The 15969-nt window shown below is 37.8% G+C and overlaps 1 protein-coding gene across 2 annotated transcripts in view; it reads right to left on the bottom strand.

The window, feature by feature from the left end:
* Nucleotides 1–15969, bottom strand: part of EPHA3 (EPH receptor A3) — a 179365-nt gene that overhangs the window by 119783 nt on the left and 43613 nt on the right. For both annotated transcript variants that reach the window (XM_041420914.1, XM_041420915.1), the window contains exon 3: nucleotides 4470–5130. In XM_041420914.1, coding sequence (XP_041276848.1) covers nucleotides 4470–5130 — 661 coding nt within the window. The remainder of the gene's footprint in view (nucleotides 1–4469; nucleotides 5131–15969) is intronic.

Here is a 15969-nt window from a genome sequence, read left to right as displayed (position 1 = left end):
AAAACTTACAACTTTATTACACAGCATTACATAGGAAATTTACAGTTTGGACTTAATTCCAGCAACTAAAATTTAGAACTATACCTTGAAACAACACTGTGCAGAAAATGTTATTCTGTGCTTTTTGGGTCATTCTGTCCAGGCCCACCAATTTAAATTTTTCATTTGATAACCACAGCAAGAAAAGTTGGTTTTGGTCTAGAGGGTCACCTTTTGGAAGTCTTCAAAAGAGCATTCAAGCTCACTCATGGTCCTACACAGATAAACAACTGCCCACTGCAGGCTTGCTAATTAAGTATATTGTAATGAAAAGTAACATTTTTCATGTCCAACTGGTCTTCCTGAAGTGCATGAAACAGCCAACAGAATAGACACATTCAGGATGGAAAAGATTTATTAGTCCAAACCTGCCAGTGCAGGATTTCCTTTATCATCTGGTTACTGCAGTTCTTTAAAAAACAACTCCTGAAATGAGGCTTCCATTATTTCCCTGAGGATCCTTTCAGATCATTACAGAACTACAGAGAGTTTTTTTCTGCCATTTATCTTACATTTTCCCATTTATTTTGGTACCAATAACCCAACTAACCAACCTTCAGAGAGTGAGATGTATTTCTTCTATAGTGTTCAAAATAAAACAGAGTCAACCTTTTCCATGTACAGATCCCTCACTGGGCAGGTGATGTGAATGCTCTTTTTTTTTTAACTCAATCTCTGGGCTGTTCCAAACTCTAAGCCACTGTCTGATCTCCTCCTGCACTTGAAACTTAAATAGTGCACACAAGACTCATTGCCTTGTTCACAAAAATCATATTATATGTACAGAGGCAGTCAAAAAGTATGAGGTACAGAGCAATCAGTCTGTCCTTTTAAAAAGAGGGTACCAGTAGAGAGGAAAAGCTCAGAAAAGAGAAATTAGGGATGAGATATTAGACATGAAAGAGATCTTGAAATTTGTTCACATGGAAGCTGAAAAGGGAGCAGTTATTTCCTCACTATACAGGGACATGGGAAACCTTATCCCAGTGACTCTAAAAGAGAAGGGTTAAACACAGCAAGAAGTTATGGTTTTCACACAAGGCAAGATATGGCATTCATTGCCACAAAAAATTAAATTATCAAAATATAAATGAGTCAAAATACAGACAAATTACCAAGAGAATGGTCACTGACTCCTATTGTACATAGTCTTTCTTGCAAAATGTGTCTTAAATCTTAAAAAGTCAGCAGTAGATTGGCAGAAGCTTTACCCAGGAAAGCAGCACTTTTATTTAGTTTCTTATACTTTCCCTTAGCTTCCTTAGGAGGATGCTATTAGTCACTGTCAGAGAAAGAATATTAAGACAGATCTAACCTAATCTATTCTTCCTGTATGATGGGGAACAAATTGAAAAGATGATTTTTTTCCTTGTTGACTGAGGAGCAGGATGGAGATTATTAGAAAGCATTAAGCTCAGTGTGTAGTTCCAGCTAATTGGGGGTTTTTCCCCCTAATTAAAACACGCAAATTATAAGACACAAGATGCCAGGAAAATGTAGTTTGGTCAAAGTGACGGGAAAATATAATTTATAAAAGACATTGTGAGGAAGAAGGCCCATTCAACCATGAAATATTAAAATAAGATTAAATAGACAGGATCCTTGTGTTGCTAAAAAAGCTGTAATAACAAACAGCCTACAGTCTATGATATATACCATTTGAATTAAGTAATATATGCATTAATTAAGGTGAAAAGTGGGTATGAAAGTGTGGTTTTTCCAACTTGCTCCCCAACACACTTTACTTCAGACAAACTCTAATCCCTCCAAAACACTGAGCAGGTGCACAAGCCTTTGCTAGAAGAGGAATTAAATCAAGCTGTTAACCTCAAGTGTATAATTTTTGGGAAATCTTTGCTCCACCAACACACAATAAAGAGGACAAGGATGGTCACAGTGAAATTCTTTTGCTGACTGACAGGTAGGGATGTTGCTGCTGTACAGGAAAAAAAATCAGTCAACAGGATCCAGAGCAGAACAATATTCCACCCAGAAAGAACCCATCAGCTGAGCTGGCTTTTTACAGCTTACACACAAATGTGTTATAAAAACATGCACCAATAATAAAAAATGGTCTGAGTTTATGTTGACTTTTCCTGGTTATGCAGAGAAAATAAAGCAGTCAAGGAAACTGGTGACATTTGTGTTATTTGGGAGGCCATGACTGTGCCTAATTTTCCAAGTACAAAGGAAAGCTGTTCTGAATGGAATTTAAACAGGCTGATCTTATACCATTAAGGTCCTTCATTTTAGTGATAATCTCCTACTAATGCAAAATGACATTGTTTATGAAACCAGCATTATGGAAACAAACAAAATCAGAAACAGTCTGAGCACAGGATCAAGTAGTCATCTCTTAAGATCTTGAGCTTGAGAAGCTCTTAAATGTTTTCAGCCACTGGGAAGACAATAACCTCTGCTACTAATTACTCCTTCAGACTTCAACTGAAACTTATTTTTCCTAAGTTATGCCCTCATTCCAGTCCATGCTTGTAACACCATTTTGGGGTTACATTGCCAAAATCCTGATTCTACTGCCTTTCAATGACAAAAAAAAACCAAACCAGAAAACCCCAAACAAACACAAAAATCCTTAAACACCCTAAAAGATGGAGCAAGAGGAGAGAAGAAAAAGAGAAGGAAAGATGCAGGGACAGCCTTGATCCTGAGGTCAAAGCTGAACTGATTTTCTGAGCTCTCCAACTCCTGCTGTGCCACAACGTCAACAAACATCAGGTTTTGAGTTCCTGCTTTTAAAGAGCCATTTCAATCACAGCACACTGACAGGATCTGATCAATATGACTTCCCATAAAAGTCAGCAGAACATTCTGTGTTAAATCAGAATAAACCAGAAGGACCTGTTCCTTTTGTTAATGGCTTCATCATATAAAACCCCCTTGGATCAACAGTGAGTGAGGAAGAAAAAAAAAAAAACAAACCAGAAAAATATATTCATTCTATGGTCTTCTTTTCTCTGCAGAACTCAGTAGGAGCTGCCTTGCGTGCCTCAAGCATTTGAGAGCTTGTTTTTAATAAAAGTTTGGTTTAATTTGTTTAGCTTTACTTTTGCTCAGTTGTAGTCTCTCTAAGCTCACATGTGACTGAAACTCTAAACCAACAGCTTCCACCCATTTACAGCAACACAGGCTCTGTGGCAAGCAAGAATATACACAGAGGATAAAGGATTCACTCATGTTTTACCATTTCTAAGTGCAGCTGTAGGAGGCCCTGGATAAAGCATTTCTGAACAATAAAATATCCTCCCCTGAATTCAGCCCTTAACAGAAGAGCTGACTTTGTTTTTTAATAAATAACAGTATCGAAACCCAGAAAAGCATCCTCAGACCTGGCCACTCAATTTATTCAAGGGCAAAATATTATTTAAAATTTACTTAAAAGAAAAATCAAAGCAAGAACACTCTTACCCCATCCCCCAGATGTTCACCTGTCACTTTCTAAGAAAAAGTCATAGCCATGGTTTGTTGGGTTCTCAGTAACTCCCCAGAACTTACTTGTTTGACATAAGTGTTGCTGTAGGAGTGATTAAAAAGGAGTAGGCACTGTCCCAAACAGGTTCAGAATCCCTTAAATTTCGGTTCTACACATACACAGACCCCACAGTAAACATCTCAGTTATTCTGCATCCAATCATGTGATTTCCAGACATTACTGTTTAATTTTTACTTATATATTTAACAGAAGACCCTTTGCCACAGCCAACACCCATCAAGGCACACTATGAAAAGACGGAATCAAACTTCAAAATGTAATTTTATAAAAAGCATAAAAATGTTAGCTGCTATCATCTTGGTTGATACTAAATTTAGTAAATACAACATGCATTTCTCTAAGATTTCAAAGACCATTTCTGTAAAAATCCATATCCCCAGTGTACTCTTGTTCTTGGGAGCATTCACATAACCACAGTTTGCAGAAATCAAAAGTTTGGAGAAAACTGAGTTAAAATACATGAGTATTTATGAATAAACTTTAACTATTAATCTTCCAAATGTATCTGCATTTAGTAATTATGCTACAGGAGCAATACCACATGTTTTTTACCAACCAATTAATCAACACAGCTCATTGGCAAAAGTCATGTATCAAGACAAAAAGACACTGAAAAAAAATCACTTTTTTGACACAAACATTTTAGAAAACCATTGTAAACTGGAAGAAGGTCCAAGAGTGGTAGGAGAGGCTAGATTTGCTGTACAACGTGTTATTAAAAATCATCTTTTGACTCTTACCAAGTACTTTTAGCAAATTACGTTATTAACACAGCTTGAACCCCTTTTCCACAGCAATCTTCCCGCCTAACTGAGCGATATTTCTGCAGAGATCCAGAACCTGGAGAGAAGGAGCACAACCCAACCCAGGGAGCAGGGGGAGCTCAGAGCAGAGCTCCGGGCACGCAGGGCATCGTTACCTTGGCACGCAAAGCCTCTCTCCTCGTAGCCGGCGTTGCACAAGCACTTCCCGATGGGCACCAGCCACTCTCCCTCCGTGCTGCAGTACATCTTGGGGGGCTCCTCCTCCTTGGAGTGGTTGACACAGGAGCCCCTCACCTCCACCAGCGACTGGGAGTCCATGGGCACCGTGTCTGGGAACATGGCCAGGTTCTTGACGGTGAAAGGGCACTTCTTGAAGTACACCCGCACCGACACTAAGGCAACGCAGGCGCCCACGTCCTGGAAGGCCAGGTAGAAGCCCTTCCTGCTGATGGGCCCCACCTCACGGATTTCCGTGTTCAGCTTGAGGATTCGGTCGCCGAGGTCCATCTGGGTGAAGCTCTCGTCGGCCGCGATGGTGTCGATCTTTGTAAACTGGTGCTCCTTGAACTTGACCGAGTGGTCGTCGTCGGACTCCATGTAGTAGAGGTTGAAGGTCTCTTTGCAGGTGCCCAGCACCAGGGGGATGCTGTTGCAGTCCCTCAGGGTGAACTTGAGCTCCACGTAGATCTTCTGGGCCGAGTTGCGCGGGATCCAGTTCGTCCGCAGCCAGTTGTTCTGGCTGTGATCCATGACATTGCACACTTGGTAAGTTCTGATCGGGGTGTAGTGCTCGTCAACACCGCTGATCTCTTCCCACTGGATTAACAAAATTAAAAAAAAAAAATGTTTTTAGATTAATTATTGTACCAACAAAAATAAGATTTAGACCAAAAGCTGTGAAAAAAACAAAAACAACTTTGCTCGGGCATCACTATGAAATAAACAATAAGGTCTGGTTGAACCTCCTCTTACTTTTTTCTTAATAAAAACTAAAAGCATCTTAAATGATCACAGAATTGCCCGTTAATAAGTCAGTTTTTACCAATTTAATGCAAGGTGGATGAAAGAGATGCTACAGCTGTTTTGCATTACTAAAAACCTGTGATTTCCTAAACAACAAGCAGTGCTGTCCTTTCACCAACAATTCCATGCCTTTACAACAACTACTCACCTCAGATGGAAGAGATCCTCAAGGACAACACTCATTTGCACTGTTAGAACCAGCTTTATTTCTAAGATTAAACAAAAGCCAACGGCTCCAACTGAAATTCCATACAGTCGCAATAAAATGTTACATTTTTACATTTATCCAAAGCATGACAATTGATTTTCCTTGGGATAAATGTACTCTGGACAAACAGCTCTGGAAATTGGGGTTGAACTGGATTAAGAATACTACCAATTTACCGTATCTTGATTAGTTTGTTCTTCTGTGGACTACATAGGCTGTGACACTGGAATGGTTTTGGAAGAACACCACAAATCAGGGTCATGATTTGTTTTTACAGCAGTCCCCAGCTGACAAACTCTCTTGACCCAAAACATGAAGGAAGGAGCTTTCTACTTGAGAATTACTCACATACCAGTCCTACATGGTTTCCAAAGTCACACTTACCAAAGAGGAATATTTACTAATCACAGGAAAAAAAAAAAAAATCCCACAATAAAAACTGGACAATCAATGTCAGAATTCACGGCCACTCCCGAGGAAGGGAGACAAAGAAGAATTTCTACCAGAAAAACATCTTCCCTCAAAAATCAAGCCATATAAACTTCCTATTTAAGATCTCAGTCTAATAATTACTTGTTTTACATAAGCACCTTTTGTTACAAGACTTTAGAGTAGTAAAGACAGTAGGAGAGGAAAGAACTATTCCCACTACGGAGACAAAAATCATGGTGCAGAAGTGCTTACAGTTTCTTGGGTTTACAATGCATGTATATCACACACATATACAAAGAAAGGGAAAAAAAAAACCCATGGACATATCAGAGTAGCATCTGAGAATTCTCAGTCTCAACCCACTAATTTAAGGAAGTTTTGATCTGACTAAGAGCTGGTCTGCACAATGAAATTGTCCACACAGCACCGAAGATGTGATTTTAAACCACATCATTAAACCAGCAGATAAAAGCAGTGTAAATACTCTTTCCTTTAATTGAAACCAAGTTTACTGCAATTCACTTTACAGACCTGACTATACACAAGTTTTATCTCTTCCTGACTAGTTCAACAGAGTTTAAAACACAATCTTGGATGTGTCTGCAGCAGCTGATATGCTGCAGCATGCCATAACAGAATCTATTTCCAAAAAGAGCCAGCAGCACAGGGACTTTTTAAATCAAAATTATCACACTGGAGCCCGTGGCCACTTGAGAGCTTGGCAGCAGCCACACAAGGATGAGCTGCTGCCTGCAGAAGAGGCAGCTGGACCCTGGCTCCCAGCCTCTTCCAGCTTCCCAAAACTGAGTGAAGGACCCTCCTCTGACAGATGTCCTTGGACAAGCACAGGCCCTGAGCCAACAATCCAACTCTGCCTCAAAGGGCCATAATTGCCTCCAGTGAAGCTGGATGCACTGATTTATCTGCAGCTCTTACCTGGACAAACAAATACTGAGTAACAACACCTGGATGAAAGGTGTTGTTATTATAGGATTATATAATGAAACCAAATTTTGGAGACATTTTAAGCAGCTCGCAGTGATTCAGAAGTCATTCAGTGGTTATCATTTCCATATAATTTCCAATCAGTTCTATTTTAAATGTCCAGTGGGAGATAGAGACAAAACCAGGAACTGGCACAGTTTAAAACATCTCCACAGCAAGATGTTAGTTTTCTGAACAAGCCTCATGATATTTTTTTTTTTTTTTTTGCCAGAAGTTTCTTATCCAACAGGGTTTTGAATGTAGATATAGGACTTGAATAACAAAGGCAGCATCACTACTATGTTCTTCATCCAGGAGTTTCAATTAATAACTTCATGCAATTATAATTTCAGTAATTTTCAATGAAGATCAAATTGCCTGGAAGTCTGTGTGAATCCACTTACTTGAAGAACAAAATTTTAGCTCTATCATTTAATGCTGAAGCATTGCTGAAGGGAAATGCCACTCTCTCAGTGCTAATTTGACTAAAATACTTTAACAGTTATAAAATTGTGGAGATTGCAGCTATTTCATTAGAAAAAGATTAAATAAGCCACCAAAACTACAGGAAGAGCATTCAAATCCCAACATGTACCACATTTCAGTCCATTTGGGAATTCAATAATTATCATGATCAAAGTAAAAAGCAAGCAGCACATTAGCATTGCTCATACATTGCAACCCTTCCCAGTAAGCCTCTGTATGCCATTTAAAGGGATCTTAATGGTAAACAGATAATCAAAAACATTGAGTTTTTTTTCCATTAAGTAAGGTTTCTCAAACACTTGGATTCGTAACTTGGTTTAATTTTTATTTTGGTACTTGCAATTCACGTGTTCAGCTTGCTCTGCAAAGTTATAATAGTTACAAAACTTCTTTTCAAAAAATTAAAAAATAATAAATAGAGATAAATTCATATTCCAGGGATGGAATTAACAGGGAAAATAATAAAACAGACGGACAGGGGAGAGAAAATCCAACAAAAGACTTGTGGGTCGAGATAAGGAGAGGAAGAGATCACTCACCTGTTACTGCCATGGACACAACAAATCCAACCTGGGGACATTGGCCTAATTTATTATCAACCAAATGACACTACAGTGACAAATAAAAACTAAATCTTGAGCAGCTCTGGTCCAAGAAGCATTACACTGCAGAGTTCCAGTCCCAGCTGGAATTTTTTTCAATACTGTACAAAACTAATGGATATTTATCAGTCTTGGCTATTGTTAGAGAGGAAATTAATAGGCAAGTCCTAAATTCTGGAATGATGAAATGACAGGACTGTCTTCCTCCAAGTCCAATAGGAATGATAAATTCAAAATTTTTTAGGAAGATGTTTATTAAAAGTGTCAGGGACTCTATGAGAGAATGATGTGAGCCACAATTTCTGAATTCATACTATTACAAAGTATTTCTGTCATATTCCCCTGATGTCTTCAGGCACGTTCAATACTTTTGAAACATTTCCAGAAGTGCCATAGCACCACTCCCTTCCCAGCATGTAATCTGGCTTTTGGAAAATGTGCTTTTCTTTGCTTTTCACTTTTTAAAATCTTCTTTGGATACTGTTAATGACAGGAAACAAGAGATTGCTTTCAGTGATGGAGAAAAACCTCCAGATCCCCAGTGAGAGGGTCTAACCCATTCTCTGAGTGACAAAGTTGGGCCAAAAAGGATTTTCTTCTCCAAGATGTGAAGAAGAAAATGTTCTTCTCCACTATGCTGGACTTATGGCTTTGGTTTATTTCTTGCAATTTCTTTACAAAAGGAAAATGTACAGAAGTGAATGTAGGACGTTTCCAGGATGTCATGAGCAGTCTAATGAAAAGCTCCCTCTCAATGTGGGAATCTAGGACATGAGTGAGCTCAGTTCTTTCATCCTGCCTGTGACATCACTTTTTCTGTCTTTTTAGCCATCAGGATTTTAAAAAAGTCTGAATTACAATAAGAAACAGAGGGATGTTTTGTGATTTACAATACAACATATATGCAACTGTGTGATTGCAAAAAAAATCCCATTTTTTCAGTCAGCATCACACTGCTATAAAACTGTTAAACTACAAAGTATAAAACACCAGCTTGAGATGAGCATTGGAATAATTCAAGTCTAAGTAAAAAAAAAAAAAATTAAAAAAAAGAAAAAAAAAAACAAAAACAACACAAAACTTCCCCACGTTCTGTTTAAAAGCTTTACAAAATAGTAGCAGGATGCAAGAGCTCTGAAAGGTTGCTATTAACAAAATCCCTGTGATGACCATATTATAGGAGGATGCATTCCAGGGCAGCTCATCAGCATGGAAACTTTCCTCATAATATCACCAAAGATGCTGATTCAAGGCCCATAAATACCAACCAGCTGAGATCAGAGGACAGAGAATGATCTGATTTGGGATTTTAAGAAACTTTAAAAGTACCACGGAAATTTTTTTTTTTCTGCATTTGACATTCAAAAATCAATGAAAGTACCTCAGGCCACTGGCTCTAGCCAGAGTTTTTTAGGTTTTTCTAAGTTGTTTTTTTTCCCCTAAATTGTAAATTAAAGAGTTTTTTGATTAAGTTATACACACAGTGAAATTATCATTTCCATCACATAAACCTCCATAAGAAACAGACTCTGGTACACTCATAGCTTCAGCCTAAAACTTGGGTTTCTTCACAGCTAAGCAAAAGAGTTTCACAATTACAGCCAAGACAAAATATTAATTTCTTGCCTGTTGAGTGTTCAGGTGAGATGAGAAACTCATTTAGAGTATCCAGATACTAAAGTTGCCCAAGAAGAACTGAGCTCCAGCATTTTACCATACAACTATCCCCAAATTTATCCCAAATAATCCAAACCAGTCAGATCTGTGTTCCATGCAATTGTGCTGCTGATTTTAAAGAACTGTGAAATAAAATAAAATAAATATAATAACTGTCTTACAGAATATAAGCACACATAATGTTGAGAAAGCAAGAGAGCACAACTTATCATGGGAATACTCAACCAATAATCAAACCAAATTACAGCAAGATGAGGGAAACCATCTTTTCCCCCCCATGTCTAATTGGCAGAGAGATGAGTACTTCATCATCAAATTTGTAAGGACAGCTGATTCTCACCCTTCAGCAAGCAAAAGCCTCTTAATCACAGTGAGGTAAAAAGGTCACCACAAGCAGGAAAACACTTGACTTCCTAACAGACATCTGAATCCAGCATTCAAACACCCCTCCAGAGCTTGGACAAGAAAAGCATTTACAGCTTCATTTTTTTTTCCTAAGCTACATAACTCCTGGAGAAGCAATTTTTAATCTTATTTACCTCACAGGTTAAGCAGATTTTCTGGGAAGTTCTCAACACATCAGTCCCCGTGGCTGAAATCTGTACTGAACAATAATTTTTATAAAATCACCTTTCTCCACAAGCATTGAATAAACTAGGTAAGATTCAGCCTCTAAGTGTGGCTGATTCAGAGATGGAAATTTATCCAAGACAGGTCTCACACAAAGCTGTGGATGTGGCAATCTGGTGAAAAAAATGTGTCTTCAAGGAATTATTTCACACGACGTTAGACATGACACTTAGCTCCTAACAACCAGCTTCTGTAAATGTTCAATAATAACACAAAAAAGAAGTATCAGGTTGTCCAGCACCATCCTCTGCTTCACCTAAATCACTACCCAGCACCAAAAACTGGATGCAGCCACCCACACAGGCAGTGGTTATCAAGAAATGATCAGGACACAATCAAAAGTGGGAAGAATCCACTTCTCCAAATTGTTTGCTGGCTACCTAAACAGGAAGATATCCCTCATCCATATTTATGCCTCAGCTTTCTAGCAAATAGATAAAGGGGCAAAAAATAGTGGGGCAATATTTTTGTCGCTATTTTAGTTATTTCTTGTACCATAACAATGATGCCTGCATTAAAAAAAAAAAAAAAATCAAAGAATGAGCAAATGCTTTCAGAAGCATCAGCAAGCAGGATTTTTAAAAAATGAAACCATTACTTAAATGGGAAAACAGCACCACAACAGAGAAATTGAAAAACATCTGTGGCACAAGAACACTTACAAATTCACATTTGAAAAGCTCCTGCAGTTTCTTGTTTTGGATTTGCCAGCAAAACACATAAACAAAAAAATATATTTACATCAAAATGCACATAACAGGTGCATAATATAGCATTTCTCTGCTAGCCAGTCTTTCAGAACAATGTATTTTTACACAATGGCATTTCCTAGAAATCCCAAACCACCCCAGATTCTCCTATTGTCATTAACACAACACTCAGTGGAAGTGAAATTCAGTAGTGTTGTGCTGAATGTAACTGTAAAAAGCACCAGCTGGCTGTATTAGAAATGGCAACCTTCCAGGTCTCAAATGTCTTATTTATATACAATGGAATCCTTCCAGCTGTTTAATATTTAGGGCTAATAAATATAATTGGCAGCACTACTGCACAAGGGCAAGGAACACAAATCCATATAAAACTACTTCCCAACAGAAAATCTCATTTGTCCTTCAATGATTAAACCAAAGAGGGATACAGAGTTCTGAGCAAATTTTACATAGCAGACTTTTCCTTTAATCCAAACAATATTTGCTTGTTTTCTAAGTGCAAAACTGAACAAGAGAAAAAAAAAAAAAAAAAAAAGCAAACCAGGCATCCTTACTCCAGCTGCTCCTGGAGCAACATGTCCTTCAACCAGTGCCTTGCACAGGCCACGAATAAAGACAAATTGGCAAGGTAGAAAGACAAGAAACAGCAATGTTGGGACCATTTTACCCCTCTTGCAGGAGAGATTAACCCTGTACTGAGCAGGAGGTGAGTGCAATGCAGCTGAGAATGGAAATATAAGGGTATTATGCTGCAAAGTTTGTGTCCCTATTTCCAGCTTGGCAGCAGATTTGATGATGGCAAAGCCACCCCAGCGTGGTGTCACCCCAAAGTGAGACTGCAGCAGGTTCCTGCTGAGTGGAGCAGTCTCCCTCCAGCTCCAGAGGATCTCCAGTTCCAAGGAGCTGGGAATTTGCACAGCCATCTTCACAAAAAAAACTGAGGAAAAGCTCCAGCATCTCTGGCCTCCAACACAATAAAAGCTTTAAGATCTCAACACTGGGTGTAATCCTGCACCCAGTATAATAATATATATATATAGTATATATATATATATATATATATATATATATATAGTATACATAGTATATCTATATATATATATAGTATATATATATATATAGTATAATAAAGGCAAGAGCTGTGACTCTGCCCCTTCTGAAAGACCTTGATTCCACAGAAATCTTCAACTCCCTGGCACAACCCAGATGGGGAGCTAATCTAGAAATGGAAACCTTTAATTTGGGTGAGTGACACGTAGCTAATGCTTCATAGCTCCGTGTGAGGCAACAATTTAATCTGAAACCTCAAACAACTTCCATGACAGCTGGAGCCCACAATCAATCCCATAAAAGGCTGCTCAGAGTAATTACCATAATTTAGAGGTATTTGGGTTGTTTTGGTTTTAACTTTGTTCATATGGCAATGTTCTTTTTATATCCTTTATAAAGAATATATTATACTATCCTTATCCTTTATATATGTTCTCTTTATTTGTGTCTTTTTAGCTGGGTGGTTACACACTTACAGATCTCCATGTTTCCATTTTTACAATAATTTCTTAATAACAACTTGAAGAGGCTTCATTTTCATTCATCAGTTCATGCTTTCCTTGAAAACTACATTCTTCACTAGAGGCATTTAAATTATACTATGATATTCTTCTAAGTTGTCAATTAAATACATTTTTTCCTTCTGAGGTTGACTCTATTTCTATAGAAGGCAGCACACCTTAAAGAAAACAGCATCTGAAATCCTGTCTCTGCCATCATACCTCACCCCTTAATGAGGACAAGCCAAAAATAGTTATGAATATACCTGAAAAGCATAATATTCATATTGTTTCCTCCAATCCCTTGCTTGGAAAGTACTGCAAAAAAAGGCAATAAATAAAAATAGCACATGTACTACTTTTTAAATATAGCTATCATATAGGGTCTTGAAAATTAAGCACATGATAAAATCAGACAAAAGTCATTATGCTTAAAAGGCTAAGTTAAAAATACCTCCAAAAAAGGTAATTATTCTTTTGTCAACTGCTGAGTCAAAAGAGAGATGGTAATTACTATATTTTTACTGTAACTCTATGGAAATTAATTTTTCTCACCATACAATTAGGAAAAGTTAGCTCTGTGCACATATTTCCAGTTATTCTAATTGTAAAATATGTTTAATACAGGAACTCATATTTCATTGACATTTCATATTTTCTAAAGATAAATTTGTTTCAGTTGAACAAGAAGAAAGTAATTAGACTGGGAATTCTGGAGATAGTCCAGATATCTTCTCAACCTCTGGCTGAGACACTCTTGATTTCTCAAGGCTCTAAAACATTATTAAACAATTACTTTTCCTGTGTCAGGCTAGGGAGGAAAGAAGAACTCATGCCTAATTTAATATGAGATAAATAAACAGAAGTAACTCAACCAGGATTTTAACCAAAGATTCTTGAGGAGCAACGGCATTAGCTGATTTTCACAGTTCTATAGTGTAGCAGCAGTAAATTGGAGATACATCATTTTCTAAAAATTCTGTTTGTTACTTGATAAATTGTCCACACTGGGAATTACAAAAAAGCATGCCACAAAAATATGTAGTTTTACCTGTAGAAGCAAACAAACAAAACAAAAAGAACAAACAAACAAACAAACAAAAAAACAAAAAAAAAAAAAAAAAAAACCAAAAACAACCAAAACCAAAACCAATCAACCATAAAAAACCCCAAAGAGTTAATCATACTTTTACAGCTTCCAGGTTCATTCCATTCCAGTCTTGGGTAAACAGAAGCTCGTTAGATAAAACAGCTGACAAATACACAAACACTTGGGAAAAAAAATCTGGTCACAGGTCATGGAAAGCCCAAGGAAGAGCCCAATGTCTCTTGGAATAGCATAAATCCAATACTAAAAGGTATTGTCATATTTTAGAGAAGGCTCCAAAGAACCTCAAATTCAAATCTCATTAAATAGGTATATTTGTGTACTTGCTCTGTGGGAGGCTGAGAGACATCAACAGGAACAGAAACTCCTGACCTAAAATCCTACTCACCAAATTCCTCCATTAGGCCTTGCATGAGGCCTAAATTTAATTTTCTAGCTTACTATGGTACAGTGGAGCACAAAGTGCTTCCAGAAATGCACTACACTAATTATTATCAGTGGCACCAATACCTTACTGCAGAGATTAAACATGGTTCAGAGAATTACCCTAGAGTTCATTAGCTGTAATGCCAAAAATACTTCCATATTTTACCTTTATTTCCTCAAGCTTCATTTTTTGGTTATAATGTTGGATATGAACACACTCAATAGTACTGCACTGCAAGTTTGGTATTCAAACACTCAAAATTGCCTCACTTCTAGGTCCTGTGGTTAGAAAAGAAAGTTAAGCTTGCAGTGCTCTCAGTAAGACACTGATTACATGCACATGAAAAGCTCAAAATGAAAACAACTGCACAGGAGAGAGGTTTGTTATTTTTTAACACAAAACACTAAATATAAATGGAAGCCTGCTGGGAATGTGCATCAATAAATGTGTGTTTGACTCAGTTCTCTGCATTTGGGACTGCAGAGAGGGAAAAAAAAAATCAGACAAGAATTGCAGCGTTCTATTTATTTTTCTGGATTGTGCTCCAGAGGTGAAAGTTTACTCAGAACCAGAACACAATGAGCCCCTGTATTTGCCATCCAGGTAGCCTTGCAGAAGTAACCACATGGTTTTCCAGGATGTCCTGACAATGACCTCCACAGGAATGGGTGAATCACAACCCAAAGGAGGACAGACTAACCAACCTTCCCCCTGTCTCTGGTCTTTTCCTGCCCCAAGGTCAGGGACTGTTGTCAAATTATTTATGTTTCTGATAAAGACTCAATTTCAAGGCTCTGAGATAAGGCCATCACAGCCTTTCTGGGTGAGTTAAGTCTTTTAAGTCCCACAAACCAGAGATAAAAATTACATTTTAATATACTTGGTTAGACAAGCTACCACATGTATGCAACACTCTTTCAGGTCTTCAGCTTCAGTCCCTTGCTTGCTCAGGTCCAAATGAACACATTGTGAGAGTGAAGTTAGAAGCCCTCAAAGAACCTGAGCTGTCAGGAATCCCTTCCACTGCTGAAATCAGAATTCTCCCCTAGAAGATGGATGGGACCTAGTGAGAAACCCAGGACATGAAAACACTTGGAATGTGCTTCAAGCCACAGGAAACAGGAAAAATCGAGTACCACTGCTGATTTATAACCCATGAAACACAGGCAGTAACACAGATTTACTGGTAGGCAATGAAGTCCAGAAGTGCATTTCAGAGTTGTTTCATATTCACATGTCCCAGAGCCAACATCCCAACAGGGAATGTTTTGGGAAATGAGAACTCCAGCTTGAACTGAACCCACATGCCACTTAGAGCAGCAGAAAAAGAGATGGAGAACATAGGAAGCTGATAACCATAACAACAGAAGTTCTATTTTTGAAGTGATACTGAACGGAATTATTGCTGATGAACCTCAGTGGTGCTGCATCCAAAAGCAAAGGAGTCAGGCAAACAAATAAACCATTAAATGAACATTATCTCTGACTACACCAAGAGTCATATTCCAGATACCAAAATTCCAAGTGCAAAAACTAACATTTTTGTCATGAAAAGAGCAATTTGTGCCCCAAACATACCAAAAATGCAAATTTGTTTATTTATTTCAATTGTCAGGAAAAACAAAAAAACCCCAACCGAACTAAGAAACCCACAACATACTTTTAAACTCACAGAAGTATTTTATGCAGGTGATGTTAAACACACACTTTATACCTAGGAGTTTTATAATTTATGCATTTAAGATTCTGGAATATTCCAGTCTGCTAATTTTAGATGCAATATTTCCTACTAAATGAGAAATTGTGTTTACTGTAATT

This window comes from Onychostruthus taczanowskii, unplaced genomic scaffold (genome assembly GCF_017590055.1).
Source record: "Onychostruthus taczanowskii isolate IOZ18803 unplaced genomic scaffold, ASM1759005v1 scaffold67, whole genome shotgun sequence".
In the NCBI taxonomy this organism is placed as follows: Eukaryota; Metazoa; Chordata; class Aves; order Passeriformes; family Passeridae; genus Onychostruthus; species Onychostruthus taczanowskii.
This window is presented reverse-complemented; position numbering and strand designations above follow the sequence as displayed.